The 15,503-nt window shown below is 40.9% G+C and overlaps 1 protein-coding gene across 2 annotated transcripts in view; it reads left to right on the top strand.

The window, feature by feature from the left end:
* The window catches only part of acvr1c (activin A receptor type 1C), a 213,647-nt gene that overhangs the window by 61,167 nt on the left and 136,977 nt on the right, over window positions 1-15,503 (top strand). For both annotated transcript variants that reach the window (XM_077215784.1, XM_077215783.1), the window contains exon 2: window positions 9,554-9,784. In XM_077215784.1, the coding sequence (XP_077071899.1) occupies window positions 9,554-9,784 (231 nt within the window). The remainder of the gene's footprint in view (window positions 1-9,553; window positions 9,785-15,503) is intronic.

Raw genomic sequence — 15,503 nt, 5'->3', positions numbered from 1 at the left:
AAGCATCCTCTTTGGCATGACGAAGGTGTTTGAGTTTCCCAGTAAACCATGGTTTATAATTGGTGAATGATAAGAATGTCCTGGTAGGAATGCATGTATCCTCACAGAAACTTATATATGATGTTACAGTATGTGTGAGCTCATCCAGATCGGTGGCAGCAGATTCAAAAACAGTCCAATCAGTGCAATCGAAGCAGGCCTGTAGATCCTGTTCTGCTTCATTAGTACATCTTTTTACAGTCCTTATTACAGGTTTAGCTGATTTCAGTTTCTGCCTGTAGGTCGGTATAAGATGAACCAAACAGTGATCAGATAGCCCCAAAGCCGCTCGTGGGACGGAGTGATACGCATTCTTTAATGTGGTGTAACAGTGGTCCAGTATATTACTGTCTCTTGTGGGACATGTAACGTGCTGTCTGTATTTCGGTAGTTCACGGGAAAGATTTGCTTTGTTAAAATCCCCAAGAATGATTAAAAGAGAGTCTGGGTGCCTTTGTTCCGTTTCAGCTATTTGTTCAGCCAGCTGTTGTAGCCAGCTGTTGTAGCGCCGCGCTCACGCACGCGTCTGGAGGGATGTACACATTCACGAGAATTAAAGAGGAAAACTCCCGTGGCGAGTAGAAAGGTTTGCAATTAATGAAATGGGTCTCTAAGTTAGGAGAGCATATCTTGTTCAGTGTTGTTACATCTGAACACCAATTTTCGTTAATGTAGAAACTCAATCCACCACCTCTCGTTTTCCCCGTTAGCTCCGCGATGCGATCCGCTCGGAACAGCTGGAAGCCCGGCAGATGTAGTGCGTTGTCCGGTATGGCTTCACTCAGCCAGGTTTCAGTGAAGCACAGAGCAGCAGAGCTAGAAAAATCCTTGTTAATGCCGGTGAGGAGAAGAAGTTCATCCATTTTGTTGGAAAGAGATCGGAGATTCGCAAGATGAATACTGGGGAGTGCAGTGCGCAGGCCGCGCTCGCAGAGTTTGACCAGCGCGCCGGCTCGCTTTCCTCGTTTATGTTTGAGCGCGCGTTTGAACAACACCGCTGCCCCTCCGATGAAAATGTCCATCGTCTTTGGTGAAACTGAAAATAATGACTAAACACAGGACAAACGAACAGAAAACAACACAATAGCTGGAGAGCTCCACACCGAGGCAGCCATCCGCGGCGCCATCTTGATGACCAAGATGACCTGAAATGTATGTTGCGCACATTCCTGCTAGAACAGGATGGAATGATGTATAACACTAACACGTAAGATCAAAATCAACAGAGTATTTTGAGTCTCTTTTGCACTGATAAGACAAAAAGCGAGACTATCACGCCGGCGCGATAACCATCCAAATGATTTCTAAACGGTTTTATTAAGTTGAAATAGTTTCTGAATGCCCCTTTAATATATAGGCCTATACTGTATTACGCTATAAAAATATATATAGCCTAGCGCCAGTATTTCTGATAGAACTTGCTCCAAGAATTGCCACTACCTGGAAGGTTGAAAGTACTGATTATTCTTATGATAGAACTGAAATGTATGTTGCGCACATTCCTGCTAGAAATTGTAATTATGCCCACACAAAGAACAGGTATAATGTTGGGAAATACAGGATGGAGACAATCCTCGTGAATTTGTTGTGACCTACAATGTGTTTAGCTTTACTGCTGACATAGGAACTTTCCAGCATGTCTTGCTTGGTGTAAAGGAGAAACTATTTGTTTTGATTAAGAGTGAGTGAGCTCTGTACCTATATAATGCATCAGAAAAGTTCACAACAATGACTATTATATTTTTGGAACATCAATGCTTACGTGTATGCATGTTATGTTAAGAACAAAGTAGGGAAAATTTTAATGCACAGTCAAAGCCCAGCATTTTAAAATTTTTGTTCGTCAGAAACGTACCTACTCCTATCACTAAAAGCAAAGCTGTAGTACTGCCTTGAACGTATTCCACTACTACGCTACCGAAGCTGCTTCCTTCGATTGAAAGCTTGCTGCATTTCATAAACATCAACATACAAAAAAGATAATAAAATTGTACTATTTATATCCACATATGATAAAGGAAAAAGAGCATAAACTCATGGCCAATGAAAAAATTTAAATATCACATGATGAAAGTCCAAACATTTGTCGCAATTACATTAAAGCTCCTGTCGGCAACAATTTTTTGATCATTTTCAGTGAAATCGACACTATAATCCGACAGAACAACATAAATAAAGTGGTTTTAGAAAAAAGACCGAGCTTCTAACTCCACCTGGAGCGTGTTATTTGTTTTGGAAAAATCCACCCGTCCCGGATCATCGGGTCCAATCAGCGCAGGGGGGTGTGAGATCTGACTGTCAATCACAGGTCGTGCACATGCCACCCCTCGCGCACGTTACAATCACATGCACTCGCCTGAAGTTCGCGCAGTAATGAAGAGTGATGGCGGAAAAGATTCCAATTCCTCGGTTAACCTCAAGACCTAGGAGGTCAAAAACAACACAGGAAAAGAGAACACCTGCTGAAAATAAAGAAGTAAAGAAAGAAAGTGCGTAAATAAACCAGGATCAACGTCGGATCGGCATTTGAAAGGTGGAGAGATTTACGTGATTTAATTGGGTTCAAGCTGGATGCAGAGCTTGAAACATTTCTTCTCCACAGGTAATTGTGCTTTATCAACCAGTTACTTTATTTCTTAGTGTTATAGTAATTCCACAGGTAATTGTGCTTTATCAACCAGTACCTTTATTTCTTAGTGTTATGTTAGTAATCTAAGTATGTTTGCCCTAATGTGTTGGTATGGATAGCTAACGTTAGCACTTGTTGGGCAGGTTCGTTTGTTTGCACTGAAATCCGTGTGAATGTAACGTTAGGTGGATAAACATGTCCAGATGAAGGGATAAAGTTCGGCTTTTAGGAAGAATCAATGCTCTCTTTCTTACGAGAGTAAGAACAGTAGTAAAGCTACTGTTATTGTATGTGCTATCTTACTAGCTCTGATATATAAGCAGTAGAAAAATGTACAATGACCATGTCTGTCACATACAGCAATAATAGCGTTTCAGACAGACGAAGGTGTTTATTTACGTTTAATTGGTGGGTAATCCATTTCGTAACAATCTACTCCAAAATGACAAAACAACAATAACAAAATACTTCATGGTGTTGATGGATGCTGATGAGACGGGCGCGTTCACAGAAAATCTGGTGCACTGGCACTGACGAGCACGAAGCCACGAACTCGGTGGGAGGGTTTTCGTTGATAGTGGGGAGGGGCATGAGAGTTGTAAACATTCAAAATTTTGCCTAAGTCCACTCAATCTGCTGACTTGCCGACTGGAGCTTTAAAAGACAGGACCCTTGAGGTGGATCGCCGTCTATGTCAGCCTGAGGTGCTGTAAATTATGGTGTACAATGGATGACCAAACGGCAAAATTAACTGCGTTTTGGATTGGATATTGATGGCAGTTCTGCGGTGAAAATGCTGTAAATTATGCCACTTGTACTACAGAATGGTGTATTTTGCAGCGCCTTTTCATCTAAAATGCCGTAAATCCCAGTGTTTTCTGGACAGCAGGCTTTTGGTTAATGGCAAAATGTGACCTGGTTGTCTATCGTCAAGAAATTATACAAAGCGGGTGCCATACACATGAGCGTCTACACCACAAAAGCAATCCGGTCTAATGCTTTTTCAACTACCTCTGGAAGTGGTCGAAAATGGACAAGCTCAAAATGTTTTAGACCCCGTTGACACCTTTATTTAGCATTGTCCACTTGTGATCGGATTGTAATCGAACATTTTATTTGGCTAATTCATCTCTGCATTTTAATTGTTTTAGTTCACTTATGACTACCTTTAGCCTACTTATTCATTTCTTAATTTTCAAATCATATGAATGAATTAATACAATGTTCTCATGTTTTAACTAACACAAAGTAATGATTTAATAAAAAGTGATAAACAATTTCTATATTTATCTGGATGTTATGTGAAGGACTCTGTTTTACGGGAATAAATATGTCAAAAAGGACACATAACTGATGCAAGGAGGAGATCCAGTCAGATGATTAAGTCAAATTTTATTTCTTAACAGCAGACAATCAAATAACAAATGAAGAGTCAAATTAATTCATCCATAATCCAGATTAAAAGTTTAATAAAGAAACATAAATTGAACAGTTAAAATCACTTCTAATATTTCTAAGTAAAATATAATTCAAAACACTGAGTATAATATTCTTAGCCTAAAGATAATTAAAGTTGATTGAGAGATCTCTCTTTGAAAAGACAGGTTGCGAAGAAGCAAGGTCTGAGTCCAAGGGAAGAATGATCTGTACAGAAATTGATCTCCCTATTATACAGTTGCTTATCAGAACAGAGCTAAGTTCCTCTTTTCATAGTATAATGTATCGAAGCAGACACAAAAGACACAAACATATCTAGTTTTCATGTTTTCACACTCTGAGGTGTTAGCCCATACACTGCAAGATGTTTAGCTAAGATAGCATTCGTTTATCACTTTATTCTAAGACATTTGAGCATTTGTGGTCTGTCTATTGGGAACTTACAGACTTTTGACCATCTAAACAGCAAGAACAAAAGTTCACCCTAAGGCAATCAGCTACATTTGAGGCATAAAGATTAATAAAAGAAAAGCATTAAACATATATTTCAAATGATAATGATGGTAAACACATCAAAATGATAGTAATGAGAAACACATCAACATGATAATAATGATTTCTTAAAATATGTTTTCCGAAAACCAGTTAGTATCTGTTGTGACCACGATTTGCCTCACGCAGTGCAACACATCTCCTTCGCATAGAGTTGATCAGGTTGTTGATTGTGGCCTGTGGAATGTTTTTTTCCACTCCACTTTGGTTGGCTGTGCAAAGTTGCAAGACAGACGCCATCGAATGTGAGCATTTGCCCACTCAAATCGGTTACGACGACGAACTGCAGTCAGGTTGAGACCCCGATGAGGATGACGAGCATGCAGATGAGCTTCCCTGAGACAGTTTCTGACAGTTTTGCAGAAATTCTTTGGTTACGCAAACCGATTGTTGCAGCAGCTGTGTCCGGCTGGCTGGTCTCAGACGATCTTGGAGGTGAAGATGCTGGATGTGGAGATCCTGGGCTGGTGTGGTAACACATGGTCTGCGGTTGTGAGGCCGGTTGGATGTACTGCCAAATTCTCTGAAACGCTTTTGGAGACGGCTTATGGTAGAGAAATGAACATTCAATTCACAGGCAACAGCTCTGGTGGACATTCCTGCAGTCAGCATGCCAATTGCACGCTCCCTCAAAACTTGCAACATCTGTGGCATTGTGCTGTGTGATAAAACTGCACATTTTCGAGTGGCCTTTTATTGTGGCCTGCCTAAGGCACACCTGTGCAATAATCATGCTGTCTAATCATGCTGGATTTCTTGGTTATGCGGCACGCAAGCAAAAATAACTGAAATAATTTCAAACAGTGAATCATGCAAAAGTGATCTGGGACACAAAGTCAAAACCAAAAGGTATTTTTGGAGGTCATTTTAATATACATTGTGTTTTATCAAAAAGAGAAGAGGTTCAACATTTATTGAGTGAGTCTAATTTGGACTTCTTAGTACTGAGTGAAACGTGGTTAAACACTAACATTCCTACAAATATGATTGATGTCCCTGGTTATACTCTACATGTTACAGGAAAGATAGATTGGCCGGTAAAGGAGGTGGGGTATTGGTTTATATTAAAGATATTTTTAAATGTTCTGTGGTTGAATTGGAGACTTTTGGGTTAGAATGTTTAATTTTAAATGTAGTGTAATCAGCAAGAATTAATTTTAATATTATGGTGTTATATAACCCTCCTTCTCATAATGTTTCGTTTCATCATGATTTTGATGAACTGCTTAAATTGTTAAATTGTCATGCTGAAACAATTTTATTGGGATATTTTAATATAAATTGGTTGGATAACAGTAAGAAAAATAAACTTAAAATGATTGCATCTAAACATAAACTGCATCAAATGATAACGAGTCCTACAAGAATCAACTGAACCAGTAAAACATTGATTGATTAAATTTTTTACCAATAAACCAGAGGGAATTACTAAAATGTATAATTTAACAGGTTTGTCTGATCATAATTTGACTTTGTCCAAAAATAAACAAAACAACGATTTCAGAGCTGTTTTTTTGGAACTAGAGCTAACAAATCACAAATTGGAATTCCCAACCAGAAAATTTTCTCAGTTTGAAAATGAGTTGAATAGCATAAATTGTGAGAGTATATATATCAATTTGAGAATCTGAACGAGTGCTGTGATTTTTTTTTTGATGGACACACTGGCAAATACAATCCAGAAGTTTACATGCTCCTTTAAAAGTAACAGGAGAAAAGTTTTTTTTTGCCTTGGATACATAATGATATTTGTCTGCTAATGAAAAAGAGGGATGTGGCACTGAAAAAATCTATATTCACAAAGCTACAAACAGATCTATTGATATTTAAAGGTTTAAGGAATAAAGTGATTAGTGAACTGAGAAAAGCAAAGTCATCTTATTTTATGCAGTTGTTTGCTGACTCACAGGGCAAATGCTCACTTATTTGGAAACAAATGAAAAAATTAACCAATCAAAAATTCTGTCAAATAATAAAATTGAATATAAATGGAAAGGTCAGCACTGATGCTTTGGAAATTGCAAATACATTTAATACCTTTTTTGTTAAATCAGTACAAGAACTCGGAGGAAATTTTAATTCTGTTTGCTTATCAGATGACATAGTAAGAAATTTATCTTCATCTTTTTATATTTCACAGGTTGATCAAGATAAAATTTATACAATTATTAATCAATTAAACAGTTCAAAAGCTAAAGATATATTCCGTTTAGATGATTCTTTTATTAAAAAACATAGTGAAATACTGGTAAGACCAATAGCATATTTGGTAAATGTATCTATTAAAACTGTTTTTTAGTAGTTTCCACACAATTTTAAAACGGCTGTGGTGATCCCAGTCTTTAAGTCTGGAGAGATTGTTGAGGTATGTAATTATAGACCCATCTCAATTACTCCAGTAATTTCCAAAGTTTTAGAAAAATGTTAGTGGCTAAACAACTAATGAATTACTTGGAATATAATCCCCTTTTAAACTTTAAGCAATTTGGATTCCGGCCAAAGTATTCAACAGAAATGGCTACATGGCATTTTATAGATACAATAAAAAGTAGTTTGGATCAAGGAAAAGTAGTGGAAGCAGTATTTTTAGACTTTTGATACTGTGAATCATGAAGTACTTATAAATAAATTGAAACAAATTAACTTTTCTCAACAAGCTTTAAACTGGTTAAAATCATACCTGGATTGTTTGTTTGTTTATTTATTTATTTCAACAGGGACAATGTGCAAAACACATTAATTAAAGATGCTTTGCACCAGATTAAGCTTAAGCTAGTTTCCATCTGTAGTCTCTGAGCAGGTGAATTACAATACAAAATATACAATATAAAATATAATTAGTCACTCAAATACAACTTTTAATTAATTCATTCAACCATTCCCCATTACAACCATCAGTCCAAGTAAATCATACCAAAATTACTACAATAAAACATCACTAAAAGTCATATTACACACACAATTATCTATGCTGACAAGACTGGTTTTCCAATAGCAATTTCCTTGTATTGCAAGAAAAATCCTTCAGGTCTATGGTAAGTTTCAGACTCCGGGGGAGTTTGTTCCATTCTTTGATGCCTTTAAATGAGAAGGCTGTCTGTGCAAAGGCCGAACCACATTTAGGCAGTCTGCAATCATTGCAACTCGATTGTAGACATCAATGTGCTAAAATTAGTGGTGTGAAGTCATCAGTTCAAAAATTCAAACTAGGTGTACCACAAGGTTCAATATTGGGCCCTTTGCTTTTTTGTTTATATATAAATGATCTACCTGAAAGTTGCAAGGAGGTTGGTTGTTAAATGTATGCAGATGACACAATTATTTATGTAACATCAGAAACCTCTCATTTGGCTGCAGAAACGTTAACCAGACAACTGTTTAACTTTAAATTATAACAAAACAGTTTTTCACTAAAGAACAAAGTGGTGGATGGATTTAAATCAAAATTTACCAAAATGAAATCAAGGAAGTGAGTGAATTTAAATATTTAGGTGTCATTTTAGACTCTAAACTTAAGTTTGATAGCCATATTAAGAAAACGTCGAAGACTATTAAGACAAATTTGAACTGTTTTCGTATGATAAGACCATGTATATCTCTTTGAGCAGCTCAAATCTATATGCATACTATGATATTATCACTTATGACATATTGTGCAATAATCTGGGGTCCGGCGTCTCAATCAGTTGTTAAACCCGTTCTGTCATTATATAAACAAACTTTAAAAGTGATGGATCAGAAACCAATGAAATGGCATCATTGTCAAATTGTTCAAAAGTATCCTATTTTAAGTTTTGATACTTTTTTAAAGTTCTCATTTATAAAAAGAGTATATATGTATATATGGCCTTGCCCCTGATGTAATCTGTCAGTTGATAGAAAAAACAGCAGTGATGGGGTAAAGACCAAAGAGGCAGTAAGGGGGAATTGTAGAGTTCGGAGATGCAGAACTGCTCTGGGTCAATCATCCTTTTCAGTGAAAGGTACACATCTATGGAACACCATGCCTGAAGATCTAATGTTGCAACCAGAACTGTTTTCTCTACAAAGCTGAAACAATGGCTGGAATCTCACAGCGATGTGAACATTGAGTCTTTTTAGATTAGTTACGTTATTTTTATGAAGTTGTTTGTAAAGTTGATGTGTTTAGGTATTTCAATATGCCATTGTTTATTTGTTTGGGTACAACATATACACACATGTGTTTCTTGTGATGATTGTGTTTTATTTTATTTTTAATTTTATGTAAAAGCCTGACCAGGGCCGCGGGCCGCAAACTAGCTTTACGCTATATGCCCTATGTACACTCTCTGTGGCATCGGTTGTCTATGTGTAACAATGCCTTGTCCCTGTTAAATAAAAAAAATAAAAAATAAATAAAAGAAATCAGCATCTTGATATGCCCCATCTGTGAGGTGGATGGATTATCTTGGCAAAGTGGATGGATTATCTTGACAAAGGGGAAGTGCTCACTAACACAGATTTAGACAGATTTGTGAACAATATTTTAGAGAAATAGGTATTTTGTGAACATAGAAAAAGTCTTAGATCTTTGAGTTCAGCTCATGAAAAATGGGGGCAAAAACACAAGTGTTGCGTTTATAATTTTGTTCAGTGTACATTATTAATGACCACTTGCAGCAGTTAAATTTATTTAATTGAGTTTATTAGCATTTTATTGCCTTAATTCTAATTTTACATCCTTCAAATTCAGGAATTTAATTGGAAATGGTACACCACCTGATATTTATGATTTATTGTGTCATCTGTGTACATACAATGACAATACTGTTTTTACCATGCCTTAAGAAAAAAATCTCCGAGTTTCATTCTAATAAAAGGTGTGACAGTGACATTTCCCATGCCAAATATTAATCTATATATCTTTTCTCTCAGCCTTAAAGTGTGTATGTCACTTGTGTGTGAACCACACTTGTGAGACGGAGGCAGAAGGAGCATGTTGGAACTCAGTGATGCTCATAAATGGGAAGGAGGAGCCAGTAAAGTCCTGTGTGTCCCCATCAGAGCTCAAGGGTCAAGTGTTCTGCCACAGCTCCAGAAACGTCTATAAACGCAACTGCTGCTTTACAGACTTCTGCAACAATGAGACGCTACACTTCAATCCAGGTATGACAGGCCATTGCCATCTCCCATATTGTGTTCTAATTCTGAAACTGTCTGGTTCTAAAGTGTCCTAGAATTAAACACTATTAACAGTACATTTGTTTTAGTGTGTGTTTTGTTTGGACTGTTTTTGTGTACAGAACAGCAAATCTTTCTTTGCTCAGTGCAAGTAAAACATGTAAAAAAGAGGGTTTGCGCTGGCGCAAGCTGTTAGTAAAGCTGGTCCTAAAATGTTTAAAGGGGTGGTTTACTGCTTTTTTTCTTTGCATGATTGTGTTTATGGGGTGCAATATAACATGTCTAAGTGTGTGTTTTTTTTTTTAAAAAGCCTTATTTTCCATACATTTCACCTTTATTGTAAGCCGCTTTCTCCTCTGTCATTTGAACAACCGGTTGACTTCCTGATTCTATGAAACCACTCCCTCAGAAACAGGCAATGGGCTCAGATTGGTTAGTTGGGCCGGTGTGTTGTAATTGGCTAAAGTGCGTAGTGCACGTAGTCCGGAAACTTCACGCCCATTACCTTTACGGCCGAAAGCTGCATGTGCTCGGGTCAAATGTACATAGTACATAGTACACCCAGAAAGAGGCAATGAAGAGAGTCAAGCAGAACCTCCCCACGGCTCTTACAAAACGTTTCTGAATGGTACATTTTATTAGGTGTTCAAGCACGAAGTGCTGAAAACCTATTGTAATTGTAAGGATTTTTATTATTATTCTCCGCTAAAACGCATCGTGTAGCCAAAAAAATGACCAATTTTGTCCAAAACCTACTTTTGCAAACTAGTCCCTGGTTTTTGGCCTGATCGGAACCAAACTGGTGCAGAAATGTTCTCTGGAGTCTGAGAATCAATATTCATCGAGAAAAAGTTGAAAATTTGCATTTGGTTGGCTATAACAGGGTCATTTAAGAAATGGTTCATGGCAAAATGCAGTCAAAAGCCTATAAATCCTGAAGAAAAAGTCAGAACTTCACAAAAATTGATGAGCATATGTGTCATAACATGCTGCTGAAGCATGCAAAGTTTCATGGAGATTGGACCATAGGTGGCGCTATAACCGTCAAAAAGGTCACATTCTTATTAGGTGTTCAAGCACGAAGTGCTGAAAACCTATTGTAATTGTAAGGATTTTTATTAGGTGTTCAAGCAGGAAGTGCTGAAAACCTATTGTAATTGCTATTTGAAAAAAAAATTCCCCCAAAACGCATCATGCAGCCCAAACCGTAAGGCCCAGAGACTTGAAACTTGGCCAGATGGTAGGCCTCAATTTGGGGACAACCTATCAGAGTATGACCCCGATTGGCCCATAGGTGGCGCTACAGCAACCAAAAGTACTAAATTGCTCATAACTCCTCGATCGCTCTTTACACCACTGTGATCCTTGGCTCAAGATGGACAAAATGTATATCTCCAATATCGATTTAGGCAAGAAAATTTTTCCGCTCTGTCGCATTTTGTCCAAAACCTACTTTTGCAAAATAGTCCCTGGTTTTTCGCCCGATCGGAACCAAACCAGTCTAGGCCTATTCTATGGACTCTCTAGATCAATAATTATTGAAAAAAGTTGAAATTTTGCATTTGGGTGGCTGTAACAGGGTCATTTAGAAAAGGGGCGGGCAAAATACAGTCAAAAGCCTATAAATCCTAAACGAAAAGTCAAAACTTCACATGCATTATGGAGTTAACATGAAAAAACTACTCGGTTACTCACGTAACCTCAGTTCCCTGAGTTAGGGAACGAGTATTGCGTAGCTATACGCAGTGGGGGAAAATCCTTTTCCTCGATTTACTGAAGCCTTTATGTAAAGCGCATTTGCAGCTGCACAGCTAGAACATGAGCGTCTGGCTCGCTCATAGGCTGCGCTGCGGCAACTGCACATCCAATGGCGCAGGCGCCTCTGACGTGCAACCAATGAGATCACTCTGCGTCATACACGTCAGAGCCCGCCAAGGGGGCGTGACCTCAGTCTATAATAGCCCCCGAATTCGCCATTATAGCAGGTTTAACGACTGAAGCGACAACTTGCCATGTTACCATAGTGCGGCTGGCTACGCAATACTCGTTCCCTAATTCAGGGAACTGAGGTTACGTGAGTAACCGAGTAGTTCCCTTTCGAACGGTCACTTCGTATTGCGTAGCTATACGCAGTGGGGACGCCATGCAAAACGCCGCACTGAGTAACTGGCTGTCACTGCAACTCAGGACCCCTGAGCGTACAGAACAAGCCATAACCGCATAATTTATGTAAAAATAGACCAGACACCGTCAGGTCTCAGTAGTATACATCAGTAGAAATACCCAATATACTACACCAATGAACCCAGACTCTGTCGGGGTTTTTAGTATACGAACATATACCCAGTCAAGTGGGTTTATATATGAAATCTTAACCAGCTAAAGCGGGTTGATATCTGTTATGGAATATAACCGGCCGAAGCGGGTTTTATATATGTATGGAATTTATATATGTCATATAACCGGCCAAAGCGGGTTTTATATATGTATGGAATTTATATATGTCATATTACCGGCCAAAGCGGGTTTTATATATGTCATATAACCGGCCAAAAGCGGGTTTATATATATATAAATATAACCAGCCACAGCGGGTTTATGTATGAACTACAACCGGCCAGCAGCGGGTTTCATGTATATATGTGAATGTGATTGTGCACAGTAATATATGACAAGACCGGCCACCAACGGGTCTTAATCATACCGAAAGCACCTTCGCCTGCAGGGAAGGCACTTCCATATTATAAAAACTCATAAATGTGGAAGGCGAGGACCAGCCGGCCGCATCACAAATATCACTAATGGGAATGCCAGATGACCAAGCCCATGACGAGGCCATACCTCTGGTTGAATGGGCCTTGACGCCTATAGGGCAAACTTGACCCGCTGCGGTATAAGCCATAGAAATAGCATCCACTATCCATCTAGACAGTCTTTGCTTAGTGACTGGATCCCCCTTGGATCTACCACCAAAGCAGACAAAAAGCTGTTCTGATTGTCTAAAAGACGCAGAACGCTCCAGATAGATTCTCAGCGCTCTGACAGGGCAGAGACGATTAACCTCTCCATCCTCTGCAGAAGGAGGGAGGGCTGATAACGTCACCACCTGTGCTCTGAACGGTGTTGAGAGCACTTTAGGAACGTAACCATGTCTGGGCTTGAGGACGACTCTGGAGTCATCTGGACCCCACTCCAAACATGCAGGGCTCACAGAGAGTGCCTGCAGATCTCCCACTCGCTTGATGGATGCCAAAGCCATAAGGAGAGCGGTCTTCAGCGAGAGGGGTTTTAGATCAACCGATTGGAGCGGTTCGAAAGGTGGACCTTTCAGAGCCCCCAGGACCGTGGAGAGGTCCCAAGATGGCACAGATGGAGGTCTGGAGGGGTTCATTCTCCTAGCACCTTTAAGGAATCTGACGACCAGGTCGTTTCTTCCTAGTGACTGGCCAGCCACCAGAACATGATGTGCTGCTATGGCTGCCACATACACTTTGACCGTGGATGGGGAGCGACCCGCATCCAGCAGCTCCTGTAAGAATGAGAGAACTACAGATATCTCACATGACTCTGGGTCAGCCTGATTTTTCGAGCACCAGCTGGAAAAACCCGACCATTTCGAAGCGTAAAGGCGCCGAGTCGACGGGGCCCTGGCTTCAGATATAGTGCTTAAGACCTTCTCAGGAAGGTCTTTGGGTACCCGTTGAGGGGCCACACATGGAGGGCCCATAAATGGGGTCTCGGATGCCACAATGTCCCGTTCGCCTGTGTGAGGAGGTCTTTCCTCAGTGGGACAGGCCATGGGATTGTGTCCGATAACTGAACCAGTTCCGGGAACCACGGTCTGGTTTTCCAGAGAGGGGCCACCAGAAGGACTGGGCACCCGCTCTCTCTGACCCGTTTGATGACTTGTGGAATCATCGAGACGGGGGGAAAGGCATAAAGGGGACGGTTGGGCCAGACATGGGCCAGCGCGTCCCTGTCCTTCGAGAAGAACAATTTGCAGTGGGTGTTGATTCTCGAGGCGAACAGGTCGACTTCGGCCTCGCCAAACACCTTCCATATCAGACTGACCGTCTGTGGGTTCAGGGACCACTCGCCGAGGGGAGTGTTGCCCCGTGAAAGCATATCCACGCCCACATTCTGGATGCCCGGTATATGCGCTGCTCTCAGAGAGCTCAGGTTGGTTTGTGCCCATAAGAGGAGGTCTCTCGCCATCGCATGCAGGTTTCCTGACCTGATGCCCCCCTGGCGATTTATGTAGGCCACCACTGATATATTGTCTGTGCGGACTAAAACGTGGTGACCCCTGAGGTTCGACAGAAATGCTTTCAGGGCCAATCCAACTGCTTTCATCTCCAGAGAGTTGATATGTAAGCTCTGCTCCGTGCTCGACCAGAGGCCGGATGCAGGCATGCCCTCGTGCTGCGCTCCCCAACCCAGGTTGGACGCATCTGTAAGAACCATTTTCCTTCTGCAAATTGTTCCCATTGTCACCCCCTCGTGGTACCAGTTCTGCGCTCGCCAGGGAATCAGGGTTCTTAAACAACCGTGATTTACCATAACGCGCAAGTTGCCTGACTGCCATGCGTGAGTTGGCACACGCCGTTTCAGCCAATGCTGCAGCGGGCGCATGCGCAGTAATCCCAAGCGGAGTACTGGCGATGCTGCTGCCATGAGACCAAGCAGTTTCTGAAATTTCTTCAGTGGCGCGTGCTCGCGCGCTCTGAAAGTGCCTGTAAGCGCTCGCACTGAGAGCGCGCGCTCTGGTGTGAGTCGCGCTGTCATCGCTCTCGAGTCTAAAACTGTACCCAGAAAGATCACACTCTGGCTGGGGGTTAGTTTGCTTTTTGAAACATTGATTGTGAAACCCAGGCATTTTAGATGGCTGAGAATCAAATCCCTGTGAGCTAATAGCTCGGTTCTCGACTGTGCCAGCACCAGCCAGTCGTCGAGATAATTTAACACACGCACTCCCTGATGTCTCAGAGGAGAAAGCGCTGCATCCACACACTTCGTGAATGTACGGGGTGCTAACGATAGACCGAACGGCAGAACGGTGTATTGATAAGCTTGGCCCTCGAAGGCGAATCTCAAGAATGGCCTGTGACGAGGGTTTATCTGAATGTGAAAGTAAGCGTCTTTCAGATCCATTGTGACAAACCAATCCCCCGTGCGCACTTGCGCGAGGATATGTTTGATAGTTAACATTTTGAACGGCCGTCTCATGAGAGCTTTGTTCAAATGTCTCAAATCTAGAATGGGTCTGAGACCGCCGTCTTTTTTCGGAATCAGAAAATAGCGGCTGTAAAAACCCATGTGTTTTAGCGCGGGGGGGACTAATTCTATCGCCCCTTTTGCTAATAGATTCTGTACTTCGGTGCGAAGCACGTGACCCACGTTGCTTCTCACCGAAGTCTCGAGAACCGCCTGAAATTTCGGGGGTCTGCGAGCGAATTGGAGCGAGTAACCTCGCTTTATAGTGTTTATGACCCAACTCGACACACCGGGGATAGCTTGCCAGGCTAGAACACGTGTGGCTAGGGCTTGACACACTGACTGGGGCTGGTCGCCTAATGTAGGGGGACCAGATACCCTTATCATGTGATTTGTGCATACATTGAGTATTGGACTGACTGTACAGGCATTCGCGTGTGGGGAAGTCAGTGTTACAACAGGGGAGGGGCCGCCTAGTGAAGGGGGACCT

The sequence above is a fragment of the Siphateles boraxobius genome, unplaced genomic scaffold (genome assembly GCF_051911475.1).
Source record: "Siphateles boraxobius isolate OS27281-9 unplaced genomic scaffold, OSU_SipBor_1 7, whole genome shotgun sequence".
NCBI lineage: Eukaryota > Metazoa > Chordata > Actinopteri > Cypriniformes > Leuciscidae > Siphateles > Siphateles boraxobius.
The sequence above is the reverse complement of the archived record's forward strand: the minus strand, read 5'-3'. Positions and strand labels throughout refer to the sequence as shown.